General features: G+C 39.0%; 1 protein-coding gene across 1 annotated transcript in view; it reads right to left on the minus strand.

Moving 5' to 3' along the window:
* PIGG (phosphatidylinositol glycan anchor biosynthesis class G) overlaps positions 1-19,712 on the minus strand; it is a 78,036-nt gene extending 58,324 nt beyond the window's left edge. Inside the window, exons 1-7 of the mRNA XM_042822764.1 lie at positions 19,623-19,712; positions 15,242-15,447; positions 13,977-14,186; positions 12,494-12,682; positions 10,165-10,306; positions 7,359-7,571; positions 293-510 (exon numbers count right to left, since the gene is read on the minus strand). Coding sequence (XP_042678698.1) covers positions 293-510; positions 7,359-7,571; positions 10,165-10,306; positions 12,494-12,682; positions 13,977-14,186; positions 15,242-15,334 — 1,065 coding nt within the window. The 5' untranslated portion in view covers positions 15,335-15,447; positions 19,623-19,712. The remainder of the gene's footprint in view (positions 1-292; positions 511-7,358; positions 7,572-10,164; positions 10,307-12,493; positions 12,683-13,976; positions 14,187-15,241; positions 15,448-19,622) is intronic.
* Positions 19,713-22,242: the final 2,530 nt, after the last annotated feature.

A 22,242-nucleotide genomic window follows, 5' to 3' on the forward strand; every position in this document is an offset into this window, starting at 1 on the left:
TTTTTTTTACACAGGGAGTTGGAACTAGATCTTCAAAGTATCTTCAAATCCAAGCTATTCTTTGACTTGTGACGTGCATATATACCAACTTACACCAAGACACAGGCATCATAATTTCTCTTGAATCATTTCAAAGGGTAATAATTTAAAAAAAGAGTACTACGTTAATTTTTCAAATACGAACAAACCTAAAATACTTAATTCTGAAGAACATACACTAAATAGTCAAACAACAGGGAATTTTATGCCTTGCATTTAGCTTTTTCCATAAAAAGACATATTTTTTGTTTACCTCCATAATGATCACAGTCCCCACCATCATTGAATACATATCATATTGTGCCACTTGTTTGCTTAGCGAAGAACTCAACGTCCTCAAGGCCTCCAAGTATTGTTTCAGGACCTTTTTGCCAAGATTTAAGAGTATTTCTGAATTATTCCCCTCTAGGTACAGTTTGATCCAATTACCATGGGATTTTTCTGCTATCTTAAACTGCTCGTATCCAAGATCTATTAGGGGGGGAAAAAAACAACAGGTTAGAGGATCCATGGACAAGGAGGATAATTAGAGATCTAAACATACTGATATATTTTTTTATATTTGCTTGTGTAATCTACAGAAAAACTGCAACAGCAGTTGAAACTTATTCTGCACACAGGAAGTAGCATTACCTTCCAGCAAGACCATAATGTTACGCTGAATAAAAGCAATTAATCCTCAAACAAATAAAACGTCAAAGACTCTAAAAGTGACAAACACATTAAAACAGCCATTTACTTTTACAAAAGGTTTCCAAGATAAACATACCCAAATGCTTTAAATCCTTAAAACAATCTTTTTTTTTTTTTTTTTTTTTTCCCCTCCACTGGAGCTACTTACTCTCCAGGCCGTTATTTCACAAGTAGGAAATCATCAGATTGCTGAAGAAACTTTATTTTTTGAAGAAACCACTAAAGGACCTACACAAAGCAGATTAAAGGCCCTGATTTTGCTGCAAGTGATGAGAATCAGCTGGTAACACAAAGCGAAACACAAAATAAGCTGTATTTTGATGCAGGCATAGGAAAGTTAACAACTGAAGTGCGTGGTTTGGCTTCAGTCATTTGGATTAACAAGCTGGTGCAAAACAATCCTCCTTCCACGAAGCTAGATATTCTTGCTATTGTATAAGGGCTGACCACTGTCCAAACTAGACTGAAAAAAAAAAAAAGAAAACCTGATACTGCCACTAACCCACAGAAGTAAATGGCTTGTAACAGAAGGTGATTCATGATGGCCTAGCCACATTAAAAAGCATTCTGTCCAGAAGTAAAACTTGTGGCAGGCGGGAACACTAACCTTGAGTGATGACAACAGGCGAAATAGGGAAGAAACAAATATCCAAATCCTATTTTACAAGTCCTTTGCAATTACAGCAGCAGTGGCTTTCATCCTGCATGAATTTTCCCTCCCAGAAGTACTGGTTATTCCACAGAATCCTTACTTTACACTAAGTTAGAGTTGATATATGACACAGAGTGTCCACATTATGTGGATAGGCAATAAATGTTACAAGACAATTCAAAAGATGCAAGAGAGCTCCACTGCTTTACTCTCCCATAACTAATGCTGCTTTCCCACTGCCAGCTTTCCCACTGTTAAATATTCACAGAAAAAGCTGCAGCACAGTAATTCCTGACCAGTCTTGACAGCATTTTTACTTCCCCAAAAGATGTATTCAGCAATGACAATAAGTAGATACTGCAGGCAGGCATGAAAGAGACACAATTTTGTTCACACATAGAAGAAAATTAGAACAATTCATAATCATCAACATGAAATTTAAAAAGAAATCTGCAAAAAATTAATAGTTTGAGACTTATATCCACTTCAGCATTATACTCACTTGTAAGTTGAATTTCAAGAACATGTATTTACAACACAGCAAATTAGATTAGCTGCTGTGTTTTACTGTAAATGTTGACAGTGGTATTGTATCTTAAAGCACTTAAGATATCCTTTTCTTTATCATTTTATAGGTGCTTTGCCCCATACTCCAACATGCCCTACAATATTTAAAAATTGGCCATTGGGAATAACGTGCACCCACAACACAATCTCAATTTAGAACAGAAGAAAATGTATTTCAGTAGACACTGTGCTGTGTGAACATATATGCCAATCTGCACTGTTTACAAGAAATGTTTCTTTTGCTTCACTTCAATAATTATCAGAGAACAAGAGAACATCTCAAGTCAGGAAGGAACCACATGGATCAGTGAGTCCAACTTGTGGCTCTACAAAGAACCCTTGCTACTTCCATGCTATTTCACACTATGAAATTAATAACAAGGGCAAAAAGAACAATCTGGAAATGGTTATTTAACAAGCCTAACACTGTCCTTCTAACTTTAATTTCTTAACTTCCTACTTAAAAAGTAAGCTAAACATTTACTGTGGTGTTTCAAAAAGCAAGGGTTAAAGTAATCAGTAGTTGGTGTTTCGCAGAGCTCAGTCCTAAGGCCAGTTCTGTTCAACATTTTTATGATGAATGATGCATGAGTGGAGTGCCTTGGCAAGGTCACTAAACTGAAAGGCACTGTTGACTTCCTGGAGGGACAAGAGTCCTTGTGGATGGATCTAGATACACTGGAGCACTGGACAATCATCAGCACCACAAAATTCAGGAAAGAAAAATGCCGGGTTCTGCAGCTAGGACAAGGCAATGCCAGACGTAGGCACAGATGGGAGATGAGTGCCTCAAGAGCAGTACAGCAGGAAGGGACCTGGCAATGCCAGTAACATCAGCTCAGCGCAAGCCAGCACCGTGCCTAGCAGCCAAAGGGCAAACCGCATTTTGGGGTGCAGTAAACACAGCACAGCTATCCAATTAAAAGATGTGAATGTCCCCATATTTTTAGCACCTTTCTGAAGACTGTGTGCAGTTCTGGTCTCCACCGTATGACAAGCATGTTGAAATCCTTTAAAGTATCCAGAGGACACAGGCTGGATGACATGTTCTATGAAGTGACATTGAGGACACTTGAGCTATCTGGTTTATAGAAAAGGAGGCCGAGAGATCTCATCACTGCTCTGTGCAATTTTTGAGGAGGTCAAGGGGAGTGGGAGATACCAGAGCTCTCTTCTCGTCTTCTCTCCAGTGACTCATGATAGGATGCAAGGCACAAAGCTGTACCAGGCGAGGTTCAGGCTCAGCATTATGAAAAATTTACAAGGTCAAACAATGGAACAGACTTGCTAGAGAAATGGTTGGAGCCCCATGGCTGACAGTCCGCAAGAGACAATTGGACAATGCCCTCATTAATGTCCTTTAACTCTGTTTAGCCTTGAAATAGTCAGACAGTTGGAATTAATGATCTTTTCCAAATGAACTATATTAAAAAAATACACTGGTTATACCACACTGGAGGCTTACAGGTATCTTCTGGTGAGTACAGTTCAATCAGCAGCAAACACCTGCATATCAAGAGAGCTGCCAGTGTGCACTAAGGCTTTCACAACATAACTCTTAAACAGCGAATTCCCTAGAAAGTTTTTCTTCTGGCATGTAAATTCAAATAACTCCTACTTGAAATGAGAGTTAAACATTCATACTTCTGAGGAAATCCAGAATGGATTATCTAAAATGAGCTTCAATCAAACCAAGATTTGGCACAGCACCATTATATTATACAGAACACTAAAATTTGCCCAAGTTATATTTTGAAATCTAAGTAATTTCTGTCTACAACTTCTGTTCCTGATCCAATTCCATTTCTTTTTATTTTTTTCAACCCCCCCAGTCTCCTCCTGTATTCCTTATAGCATATTTATTTCACTCTTCTGCATCTCTCTTGGTTATGCTTCCCAAGCACCTGGTTGATAGTTTTATTTAATTATAGTCACAGGCAGCAATCGTACATTTATCAAAGTTCTTAATGAAATGAATTTATGATGTAGAGGCAACTTCTCCAGTTTCAGTACATAAATCTCAGAAATCAGCAAATTATTTTGTTCAATATAAACACATAACACAAGCTTAAGATTGGGACCAAACTAAAGAGTGGACATTCATTTTATTAATATCCAACTTGTACTCAAGTATGGCTTTTTGTTCTACCATAATGTGCCTTGTACAGAAACAGCCCTAGTTGTGTAAGATAATTCAGATGAATGATCTGCAGTTTAGAACAGGAAGGAAGTAGTACTATCTCCTACAACTGCCCACCACACTGAGATAAGAACACCGTCACACAATCAAGAGCGTTCTTCTAGATGCAGTGGACTGCAAGGACTGTTCTAAAATTCTATGAATAACAATTATATTTAAAAAAAAAAAAGCATTTCTGCTCAGAATTCAACTGAAATTTCAACATCTGCCAGTTGTCACTAACCAAGAATCTGAAATAGAAATTTTCAACTTTTAGTTTGCAAATGAGTGAGATGTTTAATTGGGTAATTACTGAGGATTCTTATCCTCAAAACACTTGATAGCACACTCCACCCACAGAACTCCGAAACAGTATGGCCCAAGATTTGTCAGCACACCTCAAATGAGTGTGCAGGTGGTCCACAAAAAAGAACCAGAAGGCCCAGAACAGAGCTGGAACACTGTTTAGAACTATGCCCAGTCACATCTTGAATGGCTGCAAATACAGAAACTACACAAATTCTACATGCAACTTACTCTAGTGTACTACTGTCCTTACAGAAAAATGTTTCCTTTCATTTAAGTTTAATGCCTCTTATTCACTCACCAAGCACCAAATTTAGTTTGGTTTAGTCTTTTTTATTTCCTTCCTTCAGGCATTATATACATTGCTAAAGTCTTTCCCATATCTTCTTTTCTCCAAGCTGAATAGCCCAAGCATCCTCTGCCCCTCTCCTAGTATATGACAGATGTTCCAGTTCTCTCATTAGATTACAATGTCCACATCCTCCTTACACTGGGGAAGCCAGAGTTGGGTCAGTGACCCCACACGTGATATGACTATAACTGAGGAAAGAGAAAAAAAAAGCCCTGTATACTGTTGGCCTTCTTTTCACAATGATGTATTGCTGGTTTACGTTCAACATCATATCCACAAGACCCCTTGTCTTTTTCCATCAAGCTGCTCTTCAGGCACTCAACATCAAACCTGCATTTTCTTCTCCCCGGATGCATTTCTCTTTGCTGAACTTCATGAGGTCAGGCCATTTCTCCAGTTTGTATTAATAGCACCAAACTCATCTGCTGTATCTTTCTTCAAGTTCCGCACCATCTGCAGTATTGCTGACGGATGCTCTACCACATCATCTAGCTCATAAATGAAGATGTTCAACAGTACTGGCTTCAGTACTGTTGGGATCTGCACTAGTGACTGGACTTCAGCTTGGCTTTGTGACTGATCACAACTGATCACAGCCCTCTGAGCCTGGCAGTTTAGCCACTTTTCTGCATTGACCGTTCATTTATCTAACCTGTAATGCATATTCATCTCAAAGTATATTATGGGAGACAAACATGTTACCAAGGCTATTGTGACGACACAAACGACATCCAATTCTCTCCATTTATCCGCCAAGCCAGACATTTTGTAAGGTGGCGTGAAATGTGGGATACTATTTACCCTCAGTTACCAAACAACCCAAAGCTAAGCACCATCCATCCAGACTTTGGAACTACAGGCAGCATTAGTCACCAATTTAGTGACTTTTCAGTATTTCTATGGACTGAAGTATCCACATTAATGAACCTTACCACTAAATAAACAGCCAGACATCTTTTATTCCCCTGCCAGTCTCAATGGTACTCAAAGTTTCCTACAGTTGTGTATTAAGATAAAGCCTTACTTATCTAGGAACCTGTGAGAACAGCAAGACTCCTTAATACATGTACAGCAACATAGAAAATTCATCTTAAGAAACTGCACAAAAAACTACAGGGACTTAGATCTGATTCCATCTTACAGAGGCTATGTTACTGAAAAGAGAGAACCTAATCACAGAGGCTCAGCTGCCCGCTACCGTCCTATCTCCAGTAGTATAGCACTCCTCATAGCAGTTCACAGTCACAAGCAAGTAGCATAAAAAACTTTACATTTCCTCCAACTTGAGTAATTTTTATTTCGTTTCTCAAAGAAAAGCTACAAGCTGAAATAATGCTGCCCTGGAAAAAATGAAGTAAAAACAGAATCTGGAAGAAACTTCAGCCTGCTTCACCAGTGCTTGAGGAAACAGTCAAATGGAGTTTTGTGTTGGAATTTTCAATTAAAAAAAAGCCATATTCCAAACTATACCAACATAGTGAGTTCCTTTATTTGACCCATTTGCTGGAGGAAAAAATACCAGTATAGGACTTTATTATCATAGCATTATCTACACTAACATTTCACTACCATGGGCAACATTTGTTTTAACAGGCTACTGGACAGGGTTTAATTATGATTAGAAGCCATGATGTTGAAAGATAATTATTTCTTGATCTACAGTGATCATTTTGCTGAACTTCACATTGTCTTCCATTTTAACTATTCATACTTGTATTACAACTTCACATTCCTGTGCAGCTATTTACGTGATTCAGACACAGTCAAGCAACAAGGACTTCAGGCTTCACAATCACTTTAAAAATCAATGCTTTCTAATGTCTAGGGTAAAATATCCACCTGCAACCTCTATTTTAAGTTTTATTCACATATTTATATTAACTTGCTTACTTATGCTGCTTGTCTGTAACAAGCTTCTTAAACGAGTATTATGCTTTGCTAGAGTAGACATATGATGTTTTGGTCATTTTTCCAACCTTGCTTTTATGTTCTCTCCACCTAACATATACAAACATGTAATTGTACATCTAGATGTACTTTTAACTAGCAATTTTGCATTTCTTTGAGTTCTCACTCCCGTGTAAACTCACACAAAGAAAAAAAAGGAAAAAAGGAAAGAAACTCATCGTAAATTATTTCCCAACATTATTGGACATAGACTTTCTAAACCAGAAAATTAATTCCGTTGTGCTATTCCTTCAAACAGTGCTCAGAATCAGTGCCCTGTACCTCAAAAATACACATGTACACAAAAGTATGCGTGAAAACACTGAGATTTAACTACACGGGTAGTTTTTACTTTAATCTTACCCCTCCATCATTATTTCTGCTCTTTCATCTACTAGTAGGAGTACTGAACATTTTTATTAAACAATGTTCATTCAGAAGCAGTGTGCTGGAATAAATAACAGCGAAGAGCAAATTCCACATTATTACTCTAAATATTGCTCTCAATTAAATGGCTAATTTGCAGTGTCACACCCAAAACCCCAAACTCTGTTAGAAAGAATATCATATTATTAGGTAAATATCCTTCTTTTCACTTACTGTGTTTTTTTTAGATTATTTACCTTTTTCATAGGCAGGTGTATTCTCTTGCAACAGTGTGCTAAGCTGGAACCCATTCATGTGCAAGAAACGTAGTTGTTCTCTCATGGTCTTGCTTCCCACAACTGGTAATATAATGTTCCCAACATTGTTTCTTGAAATTGGTAGACCAAGACCTACTGCCAGTGTACTAGCCAAATCAGTTTGTTGCACAAGTTCAAGTTGGGTTAGAGGACCTACAATCAACAAAAAAGCAAACAAACAAAAAAACCCCTTCAATTACTTCAATGGTTAGTTCAAAAAACGGCAAAAGCTGGACATCTTAGTTAAAAAGTATTTTCACTGCTGTTACAACTATTTCAAGAGAGCTACAGAGTGATCTTTTTTGTTGTAAAATCAGAATTTATTAAATTCTCAGAAAAAAATAATTCTTCAACATGTGCAATTACTAGAAACAGAACATGAATGTTACACAAGTATGTATAAAGATTGTCCAGGAGACTACTTAATGGTATCAAGTCTCAGTTAAATCCTGAGAGAGTTTGATGACGTTCAGATTAGAAAGAACAGAGAACATTACAGTAGACTGATTAATGCATAAATGAAGAATGAGAATCTAATGTAATGCTGACAGTATCCTAGATTCCTCTTGATATTAATTAATATCAAATTGCTGTTGTCATATTAGCTCGCTGGACAAACAGAACTGGAGGTCAGGTAAAGGAACATTGAGTCCTAAGTCCTGGAGCTCCATGCAAGCAAAGGCTGAGAATTTAAAGTGTAAAGATGCCATTATCTGACTGCAGTTCTCAGTCTTCCGTGCAGATGAGAGATTTCATTCAATTATTTAAAACTGCAACACCAATTGTTTCTTCCTATGCTTTATTAGTTACATAACAGAGTCTTTAACCATGCTCTTAGTTCTCTTTGCAAATCCTGGCAGTGAGTATTTTGACTTATACATGAAAATAAATGATATACAGTGCTTATTACTCTCAAGGCTCCCTTTAAGAGAATTAGAGTTTCATCTCTCGTTTCTCATCGATTTGTGATTAATCTCATACTTGTTTAGAATGTCATCTATAATCCCTAAATCCTCTTTGCATGAGTGTTTGTATGTCAGCATATTTCAGATTTCATCTTTAAGGCAAGTTTTTAAATAGTTATATAAAAAGTAAAAGAAAGACCAGCTACCTCTAGTCAGTCATGGGTGGCATAACTGTGCAGAAGACTACAAAAATTAATATTCAGATCACACATTAAAAGTGAAAGCCTGAAGGATTACTATTTTGAGGTCTGTTGTTGCAACCACAATACATTTCATTTTCAGTAGAATTATAAGCAGCAATCAATAGAATTTTGTCTACTACAGCAATAAGAACTAAACTGTTGAATATTAAAAATATGATAAAAATCACGCTTTAATGTGACGTGCTCTGAAAAGACAGTTGACTAGCTATATTTTATCATATTGTAAAAACTGCATGTTCAGTTTAAATGTAACAAACTAATCCAAACGAATAAGAAATTGCATTTACAGGATCAACACCTGTGGCTTGGTTGTCAACATATACCAGTGTCACTTATAAACCAAAAACTTACCTTGCTTAGTCAGCTTCTGAATGTATTTTGCTTTTCTATCTGAAGAGTCCAAGGACATTTCAGGCAATCTTTTCTACTACTGCTGGATATGATCTTTACATTTCAGGCAATCTTTTCTACTACTGCTGGATATGATCTTTACAAGTGATAGACAGATAAATGTACTTTAATTGTGCTGCAGGAACCTCCAGAAAAATAAATAAGGCAAGGTTTGGCAAGCAGGAAAAGAGATGAAAATGGACAAGAGGTGTAATGAAAGGCAGAAGGGAAGTATTATTTTGAAGAAAATGTTCATTCCTAACTATGCTTCACTTATTAACTCAGTGTGTTTATTTCAGAAAGATATTTTAAGCTACACAAACTACCACACCATTCCCTTCATTCCTCTTATCTTAAGCCGTATAATACAACTTGAGAGTGAGCTTCAGAATATAATACAACTTGAGAGTGAGCTTCAGAAGCAGACAAGCTCAATGTAACAATAAAAAATGAACTGCCTGTCCAATACAGGAAATACACTTATGTTTCATATTCCTTCCTTAGATACTTCGCAACCAATGGCTCTGTTTCCTTTGCTGTCATCTCCCTCCTTTTAACAAGAACAATTCTTCTTCTTTCCTGTTATTCCCAGCACACAAAAATGGCATTTATTCTTCTGTCTCAGCTGTTTGAAATGGAAGAACGGAGGCCAGAAAAAGGATTGCCAGAAGAGTTCTTGAAATCTTCAAATGTTTGGTCATGGAGCTGACCAAAGCTCTCAGGGAAGTTCTCCCATTATAAATGTTACAGATATATGTTGACAACCAGATGACAAAAGCGATTATTCTAATGCCAAGAATGACAAAAGTTAAAACTCACTTCAAGCAGGACTTAGGTCCTAATCATATCTATTTACCAGTACTCCGTGATCCAGACAAGAGATCTCACTAGTACTGAACATTAAAAACTTCTGCAGCTCTATCCTGCTTTAAACTGAGAAATACCTAATTCTGCCTGTGGTTACACAGCTTAAGCCACACATTCAACATGCCACAGACGAAAACTCTAAAAAACAGATCACAAAGAACATGTTATCTTGACAGATGTGTAGAACTAATAGTGAGCTAAATTCCACCACCAGGATGATAACATGATAAAAACACGTTATTTTCCAGGAATAACATAAATTGAAGTCAGAAACGTTCTAACAATGGTATCCTAGAAAACCAAGGTTCTTTTGATCCTTACCACTTCTCTTTTCAAAAGCAGAGCTGATAAATAGCAGCGGTGTGTGCACTTCACCTTCTGAAGAACCACCGTGACTGCCTGTTTCAGACATCCCGTGATCCCCACAAACAACCAGCAAACTGGGCAGAGAAGCCTCTCCTTCCTGCAAGCCACAGTAATAAAGTTTAATACACAAACAATACATGTTTGTTGCTCTGAAAGCAATGTTTCCTATTTCGTTACGTTGGCCCACGCCCTCAAGAGGTGGATGTTAACAGGATGGCAGCAGAGGTTGAACCTTCCCACCAATACCCCGTTACATGTTGTTGCCATGTGACAGATGGCAGCAGAGGGACACTGACACAATGGCATCCAACGTGGAAGTGTAGATGAAGCAAAGGTGAGTCACTGAATTCCTACTTGTGGAAAAATGCTATCCACTGACATTCACCGACACTTGCTGAACTTCATGGAGACCCAAGAGCGGATGTGAGCACACTAAGGCAGTGGGAAGTGCATTTCAGCAGTGGCAACTGCAGCAGTGGGTCACCTCTGCTAGTGCAGATTGTTACAAGTGTGGTATGCACACTTTTGCTCATTCCTGGTGGAACTATGCAGCTACTGACAATGACTATGTGGAAAAACAGTTTTCTGTAGAGGAGAATTTGCTCTATGAAACAGTGTTACTGTGGCGTTTGTACCCGTTTTATTTTCCATGGGAATGAATAGGAGACATTACACTTCTGCTGGACCTGTTTGTGTGTGTGCATATGTGTATATATCTACCTATATATGCCCCATCACCTCTAACACCTTCAAGCATTAATATTTACTGAAATAAATTCAGATTTCAAAACTGGCTGTCAACAGCCAGAGTAGATCACCAGGAAACATCTAAGCATTAAGCAGCAAATATTTATTTATTTTTAAGTTAAGGCAGAAGTATGTATCATTATAACACTACCATGAAAAAGACTCTGAAATAATGAATATAACCGATTTACAAAGTCAGAAGAGTCTGACTTTTTGAAGAAAATCAGCAGTACAGGAACAGTAACACAGAAAGAAGTCTGTTCCCGCCAGCTGAACTCAGTCTTCAGCTTCAGTGAGACTTTAATTAGAAAAATATTAATACTAAAAATATCAGTAAGTGTAATAATAACTCTATTTTATAAATCTTACTGTAAGCAATGTGCTAAAAAAGATTTGAGCAGGGTCAAAGGAAATTAGTTAATTAGTAAAATGAACAAAATTAATTCTACACTTCCAATTTAGATTTTAAGTTATAACATTTAAAGTTTTAAACGATAAAGAGAAATCTTAGATGGTTAAATTCAAATTTTTTCTCTAATCTTTCAAGTGTTTTTGGGGTAGAAATTTGACATGACTGATATCAAATTATGTCTGTTTTTGAAAGCAGAGAAACAGAAGCATAAGCAAGGCCTGTCCAGCACTCCTGAGCTGTCAAATAAAAGACAACAAATGTCGTCATTTCATAACAAAACAGTTTTTTGTCATCTCCAGTACCTGTTACATTCAGAAGAAAATTGCTTTCCTTATTTCCTTATTCTAAAACTGCAAGAAAGATTTGCAGATTGTCAGCAAAATCATTGCATAAAAAGTGCACCGAGACACATGTGATTATAACCTTCACAAACAGCATTATAACTTTTCCTTTAATTTTATGCTATCCATTTGTACAGATACACTACTGAAGTTTTATGAGGAGCTATCTGAACTGCAGCTGTCTACAAAAATGAATAAGCTTAAGGCCACTTGGAATTAGGATTGTACATTTCAACATCCAGACTATTTAGATAAGTTTCTACCTCCAACTTTAAAAACAGACTCAGATTTGCTAATTTGATGTTCTATGTTGAGAAAAAACGTCTACAAACTCCACTTGTATTTGATACTTTTCAATATCTGAAAATTAGGAATACCTTCCTAATTACAAAAACAAGACACATAGCTACATAAACCCATTACTGCTCTGCTAAATTAAATTACTAAAAAGGACATCAACTACTGTTTTCATTCATGAGCAATAAGAATTTTTGCTCATATTCCACTTCTCTTCCTGCAGATTGAGCAGAAATTATTTCCCACAACTATTCAGTAGTTGCAGTTAATAGATGTTACTTATGTCAGATAGTAAATCCTTTAAAATGCTATTAACAATGCAATCATTGTTAACTGGAGAACAGGCAGGAAAGGAAAAAGAATAGAAAAACACTCACCTCCATCTAAGAATAAACTACTACTCATGAACAGGCAATTGCATTGAATACTATTAATGCAATACAATTCTATAAAAGCCAGATTTTCATCCAAAAACAAGATATATTACCTTTGACAGAAGAGAAATATGAATCTTCTTCAAGACATTGTCCATTTCACGAAGTTTTGGTCCCACTAGTGGGCTGTTTGGCCCAGTCACATGTCCAATATGGTCCAATCCGAGGTAATGTAATATTAAGAGATCCCAGTCTTCTCTCTTCAACACTCTATCCAAATGTCTAGTAACATTATCATCAACCTCAGAAACAAAAGGAGAACAAATAATAATTTCCCTTTTGTAAAAAGCATAGAATATTTCCCTTCTGTATAAAGCATAAAAAGATTATTTTGTACTGGTCATGAAAGTTCTCTAAAAGATAACGAGGATTAGTCATTCACAAAGTAAAAAAAAAAAAAAAAATCAGATTGATCACTTCATTGCTAGGTAGAGTTAAAGACTACCTTAAAAAAAAAAAAAAAAAATTCTTCACCCCATTTCAATCCCTCTTGTTTGTCAAAGACCAGATTACATAAAGCAGAGAATACAGAACTGACAAGCTTTCACAGACACTTCTGAAAACTCTTTCAAAACATTTTTAATCACTTTCACCTTTCACACCTCTGATTTATCGCTTCTGAGAAGCAGGTACAGGGAACAGCCTTTCTTTGGAGCTAGGAAATACAGAAGAGAAAAACAGTGCTGACAGAAAAAAAAAAAAAAAAAAAAAAACTGTCTGCATAGCAATAATTAAATATTTTAAAAAATTCTGTTTGGTGTCTATCCCAAGTTCTCCTGTCTAAGTTAAAAATTCATTTTAGTTGCATGCAATTCCCCTGAGTATTAAAAACACTTAAACATTGCATCTGCAACATCAGATCTAGCAACACATTTGCTTCATTTCACTCTGCAAGCTTTGAATCTTCCACAAGGCTTATTAAGACAACCAATTAGAAGTATTTTTCATTCACAATAGGCCTATCTAACTTCCTTAAACATGAAAAAGTATATATGGCAGTAGCAGTGGGTTAGTGGCACAAGATTTCACAAATCAGTTTCAAAACATGAGTTAGAACTGCTAGCCCATTTACTCTTTGAGTATTCTCAGAAAAAGAATTTTCACAATTTGTTTTGTTTACTGTTTATGTTCCATCTTTTCCAAAACATTGAAACACTGCTCATCTTAAACCTAAAAAAGCAATACTGTAGATAATATGCCTCCAGGAGAAGAAGACAATCTATTAGCAGGCCTTTTAAAGATGGCCTGTTCTACAAATGCACTAGGAAACCAGAACCATGGATAGTGACATTTTTAAACATGGTAGGTAACGCATCACCCATTACTGTATGACCCAAACACTTCCAATGCCCTGTGCATGAAGAATTGAAGTCTTTAGCTCAAGACTGTCAATACTGAAAAGACACAATTCAATTTCTATTTATTTGCCAGGTTAGTGTTTCAAAACAAGGATAGTCTCATTCTTCCATTTTCCGAAGTCGTCACTATGTGTTTGTACACACATTATTTAACTTGAGATTATAAAAAGCCTCTCACCTCTGTAAAATCTGACACAAAAAAGGACGTTGTTCCATCATATTCCACAAAATGCTTTGGAAACAATTTTACCCAAGTATCATCACCATAAAAGATTATTCTTTTCCCAGCTGCTTTTGCCTGCCATATTAGATTGTCGCTCGTTAGAGCTGGAGAGTTGAGGTTCACAACAACATCAATGAAACCAGGAATGCTACCCGTCATCAAAGCCTACATAAAACAAGAGATGTATTAACAGAAATTGAAAAGTTTACAGTACCCAAAATAAAATATCAGTGTTAGAGAAAATAATGAAGCAGAGGAAAGAGATTACTGTATGTAGTCATTGAAACTATAGGGCAAAAGAACATATGAACTACCATGCCACATCATACCAACTGTCACAATATGATGCCAAGAATTGGCAAATGGCATCAGGAATACTACTTGCTTAGCAGGAAATTAAAAATTACATTTTCTAATCAGTGGGAAGCAAAACCACTCTCTATCCCAGTTGAAATTTCCTTCATTTAATGGCTCAGTAAATTACCAGTAAGACTGCGTAGATGGCTTAAGTAAATTAAACTAACACAAAACTAACAATGGTAGAATGCTCATAACAGAAATAAGAAACTTCTGGAAAAAAATGAAGTCCACCTATGAAAAGCTACCAGACTGTGTTCTCCTCCATCTCTTTCTGGCCTTGCTATTCAGATCCATTGCTAACAGGATGACTAAATATTTACAGACAAAACTCAAATTTTAATTATGTTGAGGTTGGAACAACATGAATTTACATACAACTAGACTTCCCATCAGAAGTTCCCATCAGAACAGAGTGAGAAACACCAACAAAAATGCTCTTGCAAAGAAGACAATAGGAAAATTTGCTAGCCATGCGGCCGCCTTCCCAAGATTACAAATGAAAAGACTGCGTCCACCATCTAAGCTGGCCCCAGGGCCATAACTGTCCTCAACTGATTCTCATAGAGCTTTCTACCACTGAGCTATAAAATAAAGGAACAAAACAAGGCAAAGTGCCGTAAGTGAAAGCTACCACCACTCACTTATCTTCTCTACTTTCTTTGCAGCCCAACCTTTTCTGCAGGAAGCACATTTGGGTCAAGGCAAATAACAATCATATCACATGCATTACTGCAACAAAGCAAGTTCCAGCTACAGATTAACAGTAATATCACAAAACCTCTTTACACCAATTCTCAGCAAATGAAACAAACCAATCTTTCCAGTTTTCTTCAATGAGGCAACCCTAAAGGGAAACTTACCTTAATTCGAGGCATAGTCACAGTGGGTGGCTTTGCTTCAGCAATGAAACTGTAGGATGTCCCTTTTTCAATAACTTGTGTAGTGTAAGGCATGAACTGTTTACCTTTGGATCCAAAGACAAAATCATCTCTCAAAGCATCTATCAGGACAATGACAACTTTTTTGAAAAGTGGTGGTGGAATTTTGGTCCAGTTGGAAACTATTCCTAAAGCACAACAAGAAGAAGAATGTATTTTAAGTCATCAAAAATTTTAACATTTGCTAGACATAAGTTAAAGGACAGCTGCACCACAGAAATGTGTGCCTCAAAGTTATTTTATTAACTTTACATTCCAAAGCAAGAAGTTGCAAAGAATGGCAAATATTAGACCTAATCTGAGGAAGTTGAGTTTTCAGGTCATCCACCACAAGAATGACACAAATTCAGTAGTTAGGAAGAAAAACATAAATGCAATGAATGAATGCAATGCACTATGAGAAATGGTAAGAATTGAGAAAAAACTCCATAACAAAAAGTTCAAAGGGATAGAAAGGAACAGTTTCTAATTTCTCTGGTTAAGTTAACTAGACTGAACTATATATATCCAATTTACAGTTACTGTAAGAAAAATACTGCACTGACCTGTGCTAATATCCACGCCTGCATAACAGAACATAATTCAAGCAGTGCCTCTCAATCAAATCTCACCATCAGAGAGCAGGAGTAACAAAGAAATAAACAGAACTTCATTGACATTGACATACAAAAAGATTTGTACACACTCACATCCTTCTGAGTTGAAGTTTGCATGCTAGGATAGTTAGGTAACAGCAGCTGTTGGGCCAAAATCCAATTCCAGAATACCCTGAAAAAACTAGTTTGTGCTCAGAGAGCACAGCACAGCCATGCCTCCAGCAATGGCCCATGACACGCCTTCAAGCCCACCTCTTTTCTTCTTTTGCATTCAGCTTAGTCATACAGCAACATTTCCTTTTTACAGCAGAAGGCTTGGGCCAAACCTCTACAGGCCTCATGTGTTTACCAAGAGACAAAACAGGAGTACAGAGATAAAAGCAGAGTGGATCCCATTCATAGATGACTTCCTAGACAACACTGCGGTTGATCAGTAATATGCATTATATAAAGTTACAGCTTCCATGTTCTTTTAGAGTAAAATGCGTTTCTGATTAAGTGGTTGATAAGCTGGGAAGACCACAGATAGTTCTGTGTCTAAGAATTTAAAAATAAGCTCAGAAACTGTATTTTAGGTGCATGCCTAAGCATCACTACATTGACATTCACAAACTCACTAGCGGTACTGATTTTTCCAGGTAAAAAAATTAAAGACTGGCACAGCAGAGGAGAGAGGGAAACTTCAACAACAAAAAAGTAAATCCCAGCCACTTTGACAAAAAATAAAACGTCGTTTCTGAATGACTTGAATTACTAAATTGGCAGGCTTGCTCTGGCATTCATGCATTTCACATAGGTAAAAACAAGAAGGCAGAACTGGATGCACTGTGCCTTTAAGTTTCTCTCATAATTGACTTTCCCCCACTTATCTAGGGAAGGAAAACTTGCTGAATACCATGTGCACCTCTTAGGATGTGGCATGCTTATTTATGTCTGCTACAGTTCTTTATAAAAGTTACTTTACGTGAAAGGGAATGTTTGTAAGCAGTGAACAAAACAGAAGGTTCTACCACAAACTTTTTAAAAAGAGATTAAGACTGAAGGCAGTCAGATTTCAAGGAATAAGGAGCTAGCAAAGATCAGAGTCAGGCTTCTGAACTTCATGAAAACAAACCTCAGACTGGTTAAGGAATTACCAGATGGGATCTGCTGGGAAACTCTCCTTAGGGACATAGGAATGGAACAGAGCTGGCAGTTCTTTGAGGACACCTTTCCAACAGCACAAGAGCTATCCATGTCTCAGCAGAGAAAATAAGGCAGAGGAAGCAGGAAATTGGCATGGCTGAGCAAGGACTGCTGGTCAAATTGAAGATAAAAAAGGATATGTACAGACAGTGGAAGCTGGAATGGGTGGCCTGAGAAGAAAAGATCAGGGCCATCCAGATATGCAGAGATGAGATCAGGAAAGCCGAAGTGCAAGTGGAAATGAACTTGGGGAAGGATGTGAAAAATAACAAAAGGATTCTATAGGTATATTGGTCAGAAGAGACAGACCTCCCCTCTCCAATAAATGAGAAGGGAGAAATTTCAACAAGACATGGAAAAGGCTGAGGTACTCAACTAGCTCTTAACCTCAGTCTTCACTGGCAGACAGGCTTCCCATTACTCTCACGTGCCTGAGCCTCTAAGAAGAGACTGAGGGAGCAAAATCCCTCCCACTGTAAGAAAAGAGCAAGTCTGTGACAACCTGATGAGCTTGAATGCGAACAAGTCTATGGGGCCTGATGACATGCATCTCAGAGTACTGAAAGAAGTGCATAGTGAAGTTGCCAAGTCACTCACCGTCCTAATAGAAAAGCCATGACTGTCAGGTGAAGCCCTCAGTGACTAGAAAAAGAGAAACATCACTCCCATTTTTAAGAAAGGGAGAAAGGAAGATCTGGGGAAATACAGGCTGGCGAGCCTCACCTCTGTGCCTGGGAAGATCATGGAGCAGGTCCTCTTGTGAGAGATGTTAAGGCACATGTGAGACCAGGAGGTTATGAGACACCCAACACCACTTCAACAAGGGCAGATCATACCTGACCAATCTAGTGGCCTTCTACAATGCAATGACAGCATCAGTGGACAATACAAAAACAACTGACATAATTTACTCAGACCTGTGTAAGGCCTTTTACATACTCCCCCATCACATTGTTAACTCTGTATTGTAAAGCTATGGATTTGAAGGGACAATATCAGTGGATAAAGAATTGGATGGTTGCAGTCAGATAGTTGTGGTAAATGGCTCTATGCCCATGTGTAGGTTGATCACAGGAGGTGTTGTCTTCCAGGGGTCTGTCACTCTTCAACATCTTTCACTAATGACAACGGAGTTGCTGGAGCAGGAACAGGTGATGCCATGAGGCTGATGCTAAGGCATCTGTCTTTTAAAGAAAGGTTGAGGCAGTTGAGATTGTTTAGCATGGAGAAGAGAAGGTCGTGTAGAGACCTCAGTGTGGCCTTCTGGTACTTAAAGAGAGCTTATAAGCAGGAGCGGGATGGACTTTTTACATGGTCTGATGGGGACAGGATATGGGGGAGTGGCTTTAAACAAAAAGAGGGGAGATCTGGGTTATACATTAGGAGGAAATTCTTTACTCAGAGGGCAGTGAAGCACTGGCACAGCTGCCTAGAGGAGCTGTGAGTGCTCAAAACTGGCAGGCATTCAAGGCCAGGTTGAGCAGGGCCTTGGGCAGCTTGGTCTGGTGGGGGGCAGCCCTGCCTATGGCAGGGGGATCAGAATTAAAGGATCTTTAAGATCCTTTCCAATCTACGCCATTCTTTGATTCTATGATTGTCTAACACAGGTTAGGAAAGCAATGCAATGGCTTTAAGTGCTTATTAGTGAGACCAAGAGATCACTCTGCACTCAAGCTCTAACACAAGAACTCCAGAGAGGAAATAACCATTCCCATCACTGTATTTTTTCCTAGGATCACAAACACATCTAAATTTAACCTAAGAGTTTGTAGAGATGTCTGCACACTTTTATACTCTCCAGGTCAAACCTGACTTTTCAAAGCCCAATTGTCTGATCCCTCTTGCCCCCCCAGCATCTACTGCTAACATTCACATGGGAATACAAAGTTTCACTCATACTCAAACCCGATATTGAGATCTCTATAGCACAACCTATCAGACATCCCTGACACTTTTGGTAATCTCCAGCTAAATACTTAACTGCAGTTTAGCAGCCTCAGCTTAAGCCTGTAAGATTAGAGCTTTACAGCGCTTCTGCTTCACTAATGTTGTGATGCCACGCTCTGAATTAGGCAAACGTCTCTTCCAACCACTGCCTCTACAAAGTCAGTGAGCCTATCCCAAGGCTCTGCCTTTGTATAACTCAGAAATAGCAATGACAGGAGGCAAAAAGCAGTGGGTCTCATTAGGGCCACCACAACCTTGCTCCAGCAGACAGATGTCCTACCAAGCAGCAGACACATGCCGTAGCAGCCACCTCGCCTGGCCGAAACACAGCTCAGTGCAGCTGTTCCCTGGAGGTCAGGGGTTCACTATCACCATCCACAGTCGATGATTAAGGCTCCTTGCAAGCAGAAACTGCAGACAGCGACCAACCCTACACCTACAGAACTACCTCTATTCTAAGCTACTTCGGAAGCAGGCTCTGAAACACGACAGCGCCTCGGAACGGCACTGCAAAGCACAGAAGCCCTCGCACACCGGAGAGCACCGTGAAACCGCGGACCAACCCAGCCTCCTACCTGGGCCGGGCGGGGCCGGCTCGGCGGGAGGCTCTGCGCGTGCCTCCCCGCGCGGCAGGGACCGGACGGGCAGCGGGAAGAAGCCGCGGAGGAACAGCGCGACCCCCAGCGCCTCGGCCAACAGGCAGCCGGTGGCCAAGGCCCCCGAGCGCAGCCGCAACCGCATCCTCCCCGCTCTCCGGCCTGCGCCCCGTCCGCTCCCGGCGTCCTCCGCCCCGCCCCCCCTTCGGCCAATCAGCAGCTACTGCACCTGCCCGCCCGGCCCTCCTATTGGCCAGCAGCCAGTGGCTCTCCAGCCTCCAGCCGGAAGTGGAGCCCCGCACGGGAGAGGGCGGAATGTCCCAGCAGGCTGCGCGCCGCGGGCCCGGGAGGCGGTGCGGTGTTGTGGCTGTGACGGGGGTGGTCTGAAAGCTGTGGTTTAGAGCATCGCGGGGAGATTTTGCAGTAAGCTGCACCAAAAGGCATCAGGCAGAGCAGGAAGGGAACTTTGAAGTCAGTTTGAATGTGTTGGGCGAGTGGAATTTTCTTTTGTCTTCTTAATACCATCGTGTAGGATCCTTTTCTAGCAAAACCCATTGGGAAGGAAGCATATCATGGCAGATGAAAGAAGATAAATGAGAAGGAAAAAAGGCTCTAGAAGTTAATTTTCTGGAAGTGAAGCTGTTGTGCAAAGATGAGCTGATGGTACGCTCACCATGCTCCTTGATTCAGAGGGGCAGCCACAGAGGTCAATACTTAAAGAGATATTACTGCTTCTCCGCCTGTGGAGTTTCTGTGTACTGCACGTTTTTGCTAGAAAGATATTGAAAATCTAGAGAGGATCTGCAGGGCTTTCAGCAAGTAGGAAGGGGCAAAACGAAGCATGGGTTTTACTCCAGGCTAGTGTGTGTATGCTTCAAGTATGCATCAAGTGTCTATAGATCTCACTTCCAAAGTCATATTATTTGCATGTCTAAAAAAGGTGTATTTTTTACTTTCAGTGAATATTTCCTGCTGTCTTCTAAATCTTGAACCCGAGTGGGACTGTTCAAGCAGAAAATTAGAAAGGTTAATTCTCTAGCAAATAAAAGGCACACCAATGTAGGCTGTGTTTATAACACAGAGCAGCAGCTAAGAAATGTCATTATTTTTATTTCCTTAGCAATAATTCAGCTTTTTCCCTTTTAAGAGGAAAGCAGGAATCCCACAAACACTGAATATTTCCATGGTTCATGCCTTCTGATTCTTACATAAGGTTAGCCATTTCTGTGTTCATTCAAAGGACTTTCTCCACAGATAAGGATGCACTAACTGGCGTATGTTACACTCACCAGCACCAACCTCTAAGCATGTTGAAATCTCACCGCTTTTTTCCCTAGAACCTTTTGATCTTCTCTTACAGCAACGTCTTTTTAAGTTCATTGTTATTGTGTTCTACTGCAGTCACAAAATATCTAGAAAGAAATCTGAGTGCAGCACAGGACTTTAGGTGTGGCTGAGTAATTGTCTGTGAGTTATGGGTCTATTGTAGTTTGATGTACTCACGTTCACTGCTGTGCATTTCAAGTTTGTTCATTACAAACCTTTGGGCATCACCTCTTCTGTCATGCATAACTGGTTTATATCCTGTGTCAGTTGGTCATCTTGTGCAACCACAGATAAAATGCTTGGGTGCTCCCCAGCTTGTAAGCACAGGAACGGCATTGTGTTCTTCAATTTTCCTGAAGCGTCCTGACTGATTGAAATAGACAATGGAAGTATGTCTATTTCCTTATTTCTTTTGCTGCTAATTCTTTCCCTTCCTGTGTATCACCTTTTGCATAAGGAAAATCAATAAAGCCCAATTATTTATTTTATTCTAGCTTCAAAACACAGCCACAGTTTACACAGTTTCTTCTTTCCCCTTGTCTAATGTAGCATTATTCTGTATTATTCCCATGCAGTACTAATCTCAGATCTCTTCACCTGCTGCTGTGTTAACGACTTCCAGAGATCTGCAGTTTATCAGCTCTTACAACTGCCTCGGGAGTACTCCCACTCTGGCCTTAATTTAACTGGATCCCACATGTGTATGTATGTATCTGTGCTTATAAGTGTATTTGTGTAAAACCTGTATCTTTTTACCAAACTTGACAATGTCAGATGTGTCAGCTACTCATGCCAGTGGTTTAAACAAACACTCCTTTTTTTTTTCTAAACAGAGTGATCATTCTTAATCTTGTCCCTAATGTATTCAATACTGCATTGGGAGCAAACAGGAGGACCAGAAACGAGGTCAGTGTAAATAAAATCCACCTTTTTAACGTACAGAATGAGTGTCATGTTTCAGTTAAGTGAAGCTCCATAAAGACCCAGGATTTTTAAAGATGAGCTGATGCTCTGAGAGTGCTGCCATGCACTTCAAAATCCAGAAGGACACACAGTAATTTTTTCTCCTATCTTATTTCTCTATTTGTCAGTACCTGGCAATTTGAATGTATGTCAGGTCTCTGCTGGTTTAAGCTGTGGCAAAACATCAGAAGAAGTTATCAAAGACTGTCCACTGAAGTGTGAATCTTCCTCCTCCATGCTGGTGCTCTAGAAAGTCTCCAGAGGTATGCAGATGCTGAGGTGAAAGACAATGCAGAAGCAATGTCATTTT

Source organism: Centrocercus urophasianus, unplaced genomic scaffold (assembly GCF_019232065.1).
Source record: "Centrocercus urophasianus isolate 14NV4802_14NV808 unplaced genomic scaffold, USGS_Curo_1.0 seq_21, whole genome shotgun sequence".
Taxonomy (NCBI): Eukaryota; Metazoa; Chordata; class Aves; order Galliformes; family Phasianidae; genus Centrocercus; species Centrocercus urophasianus.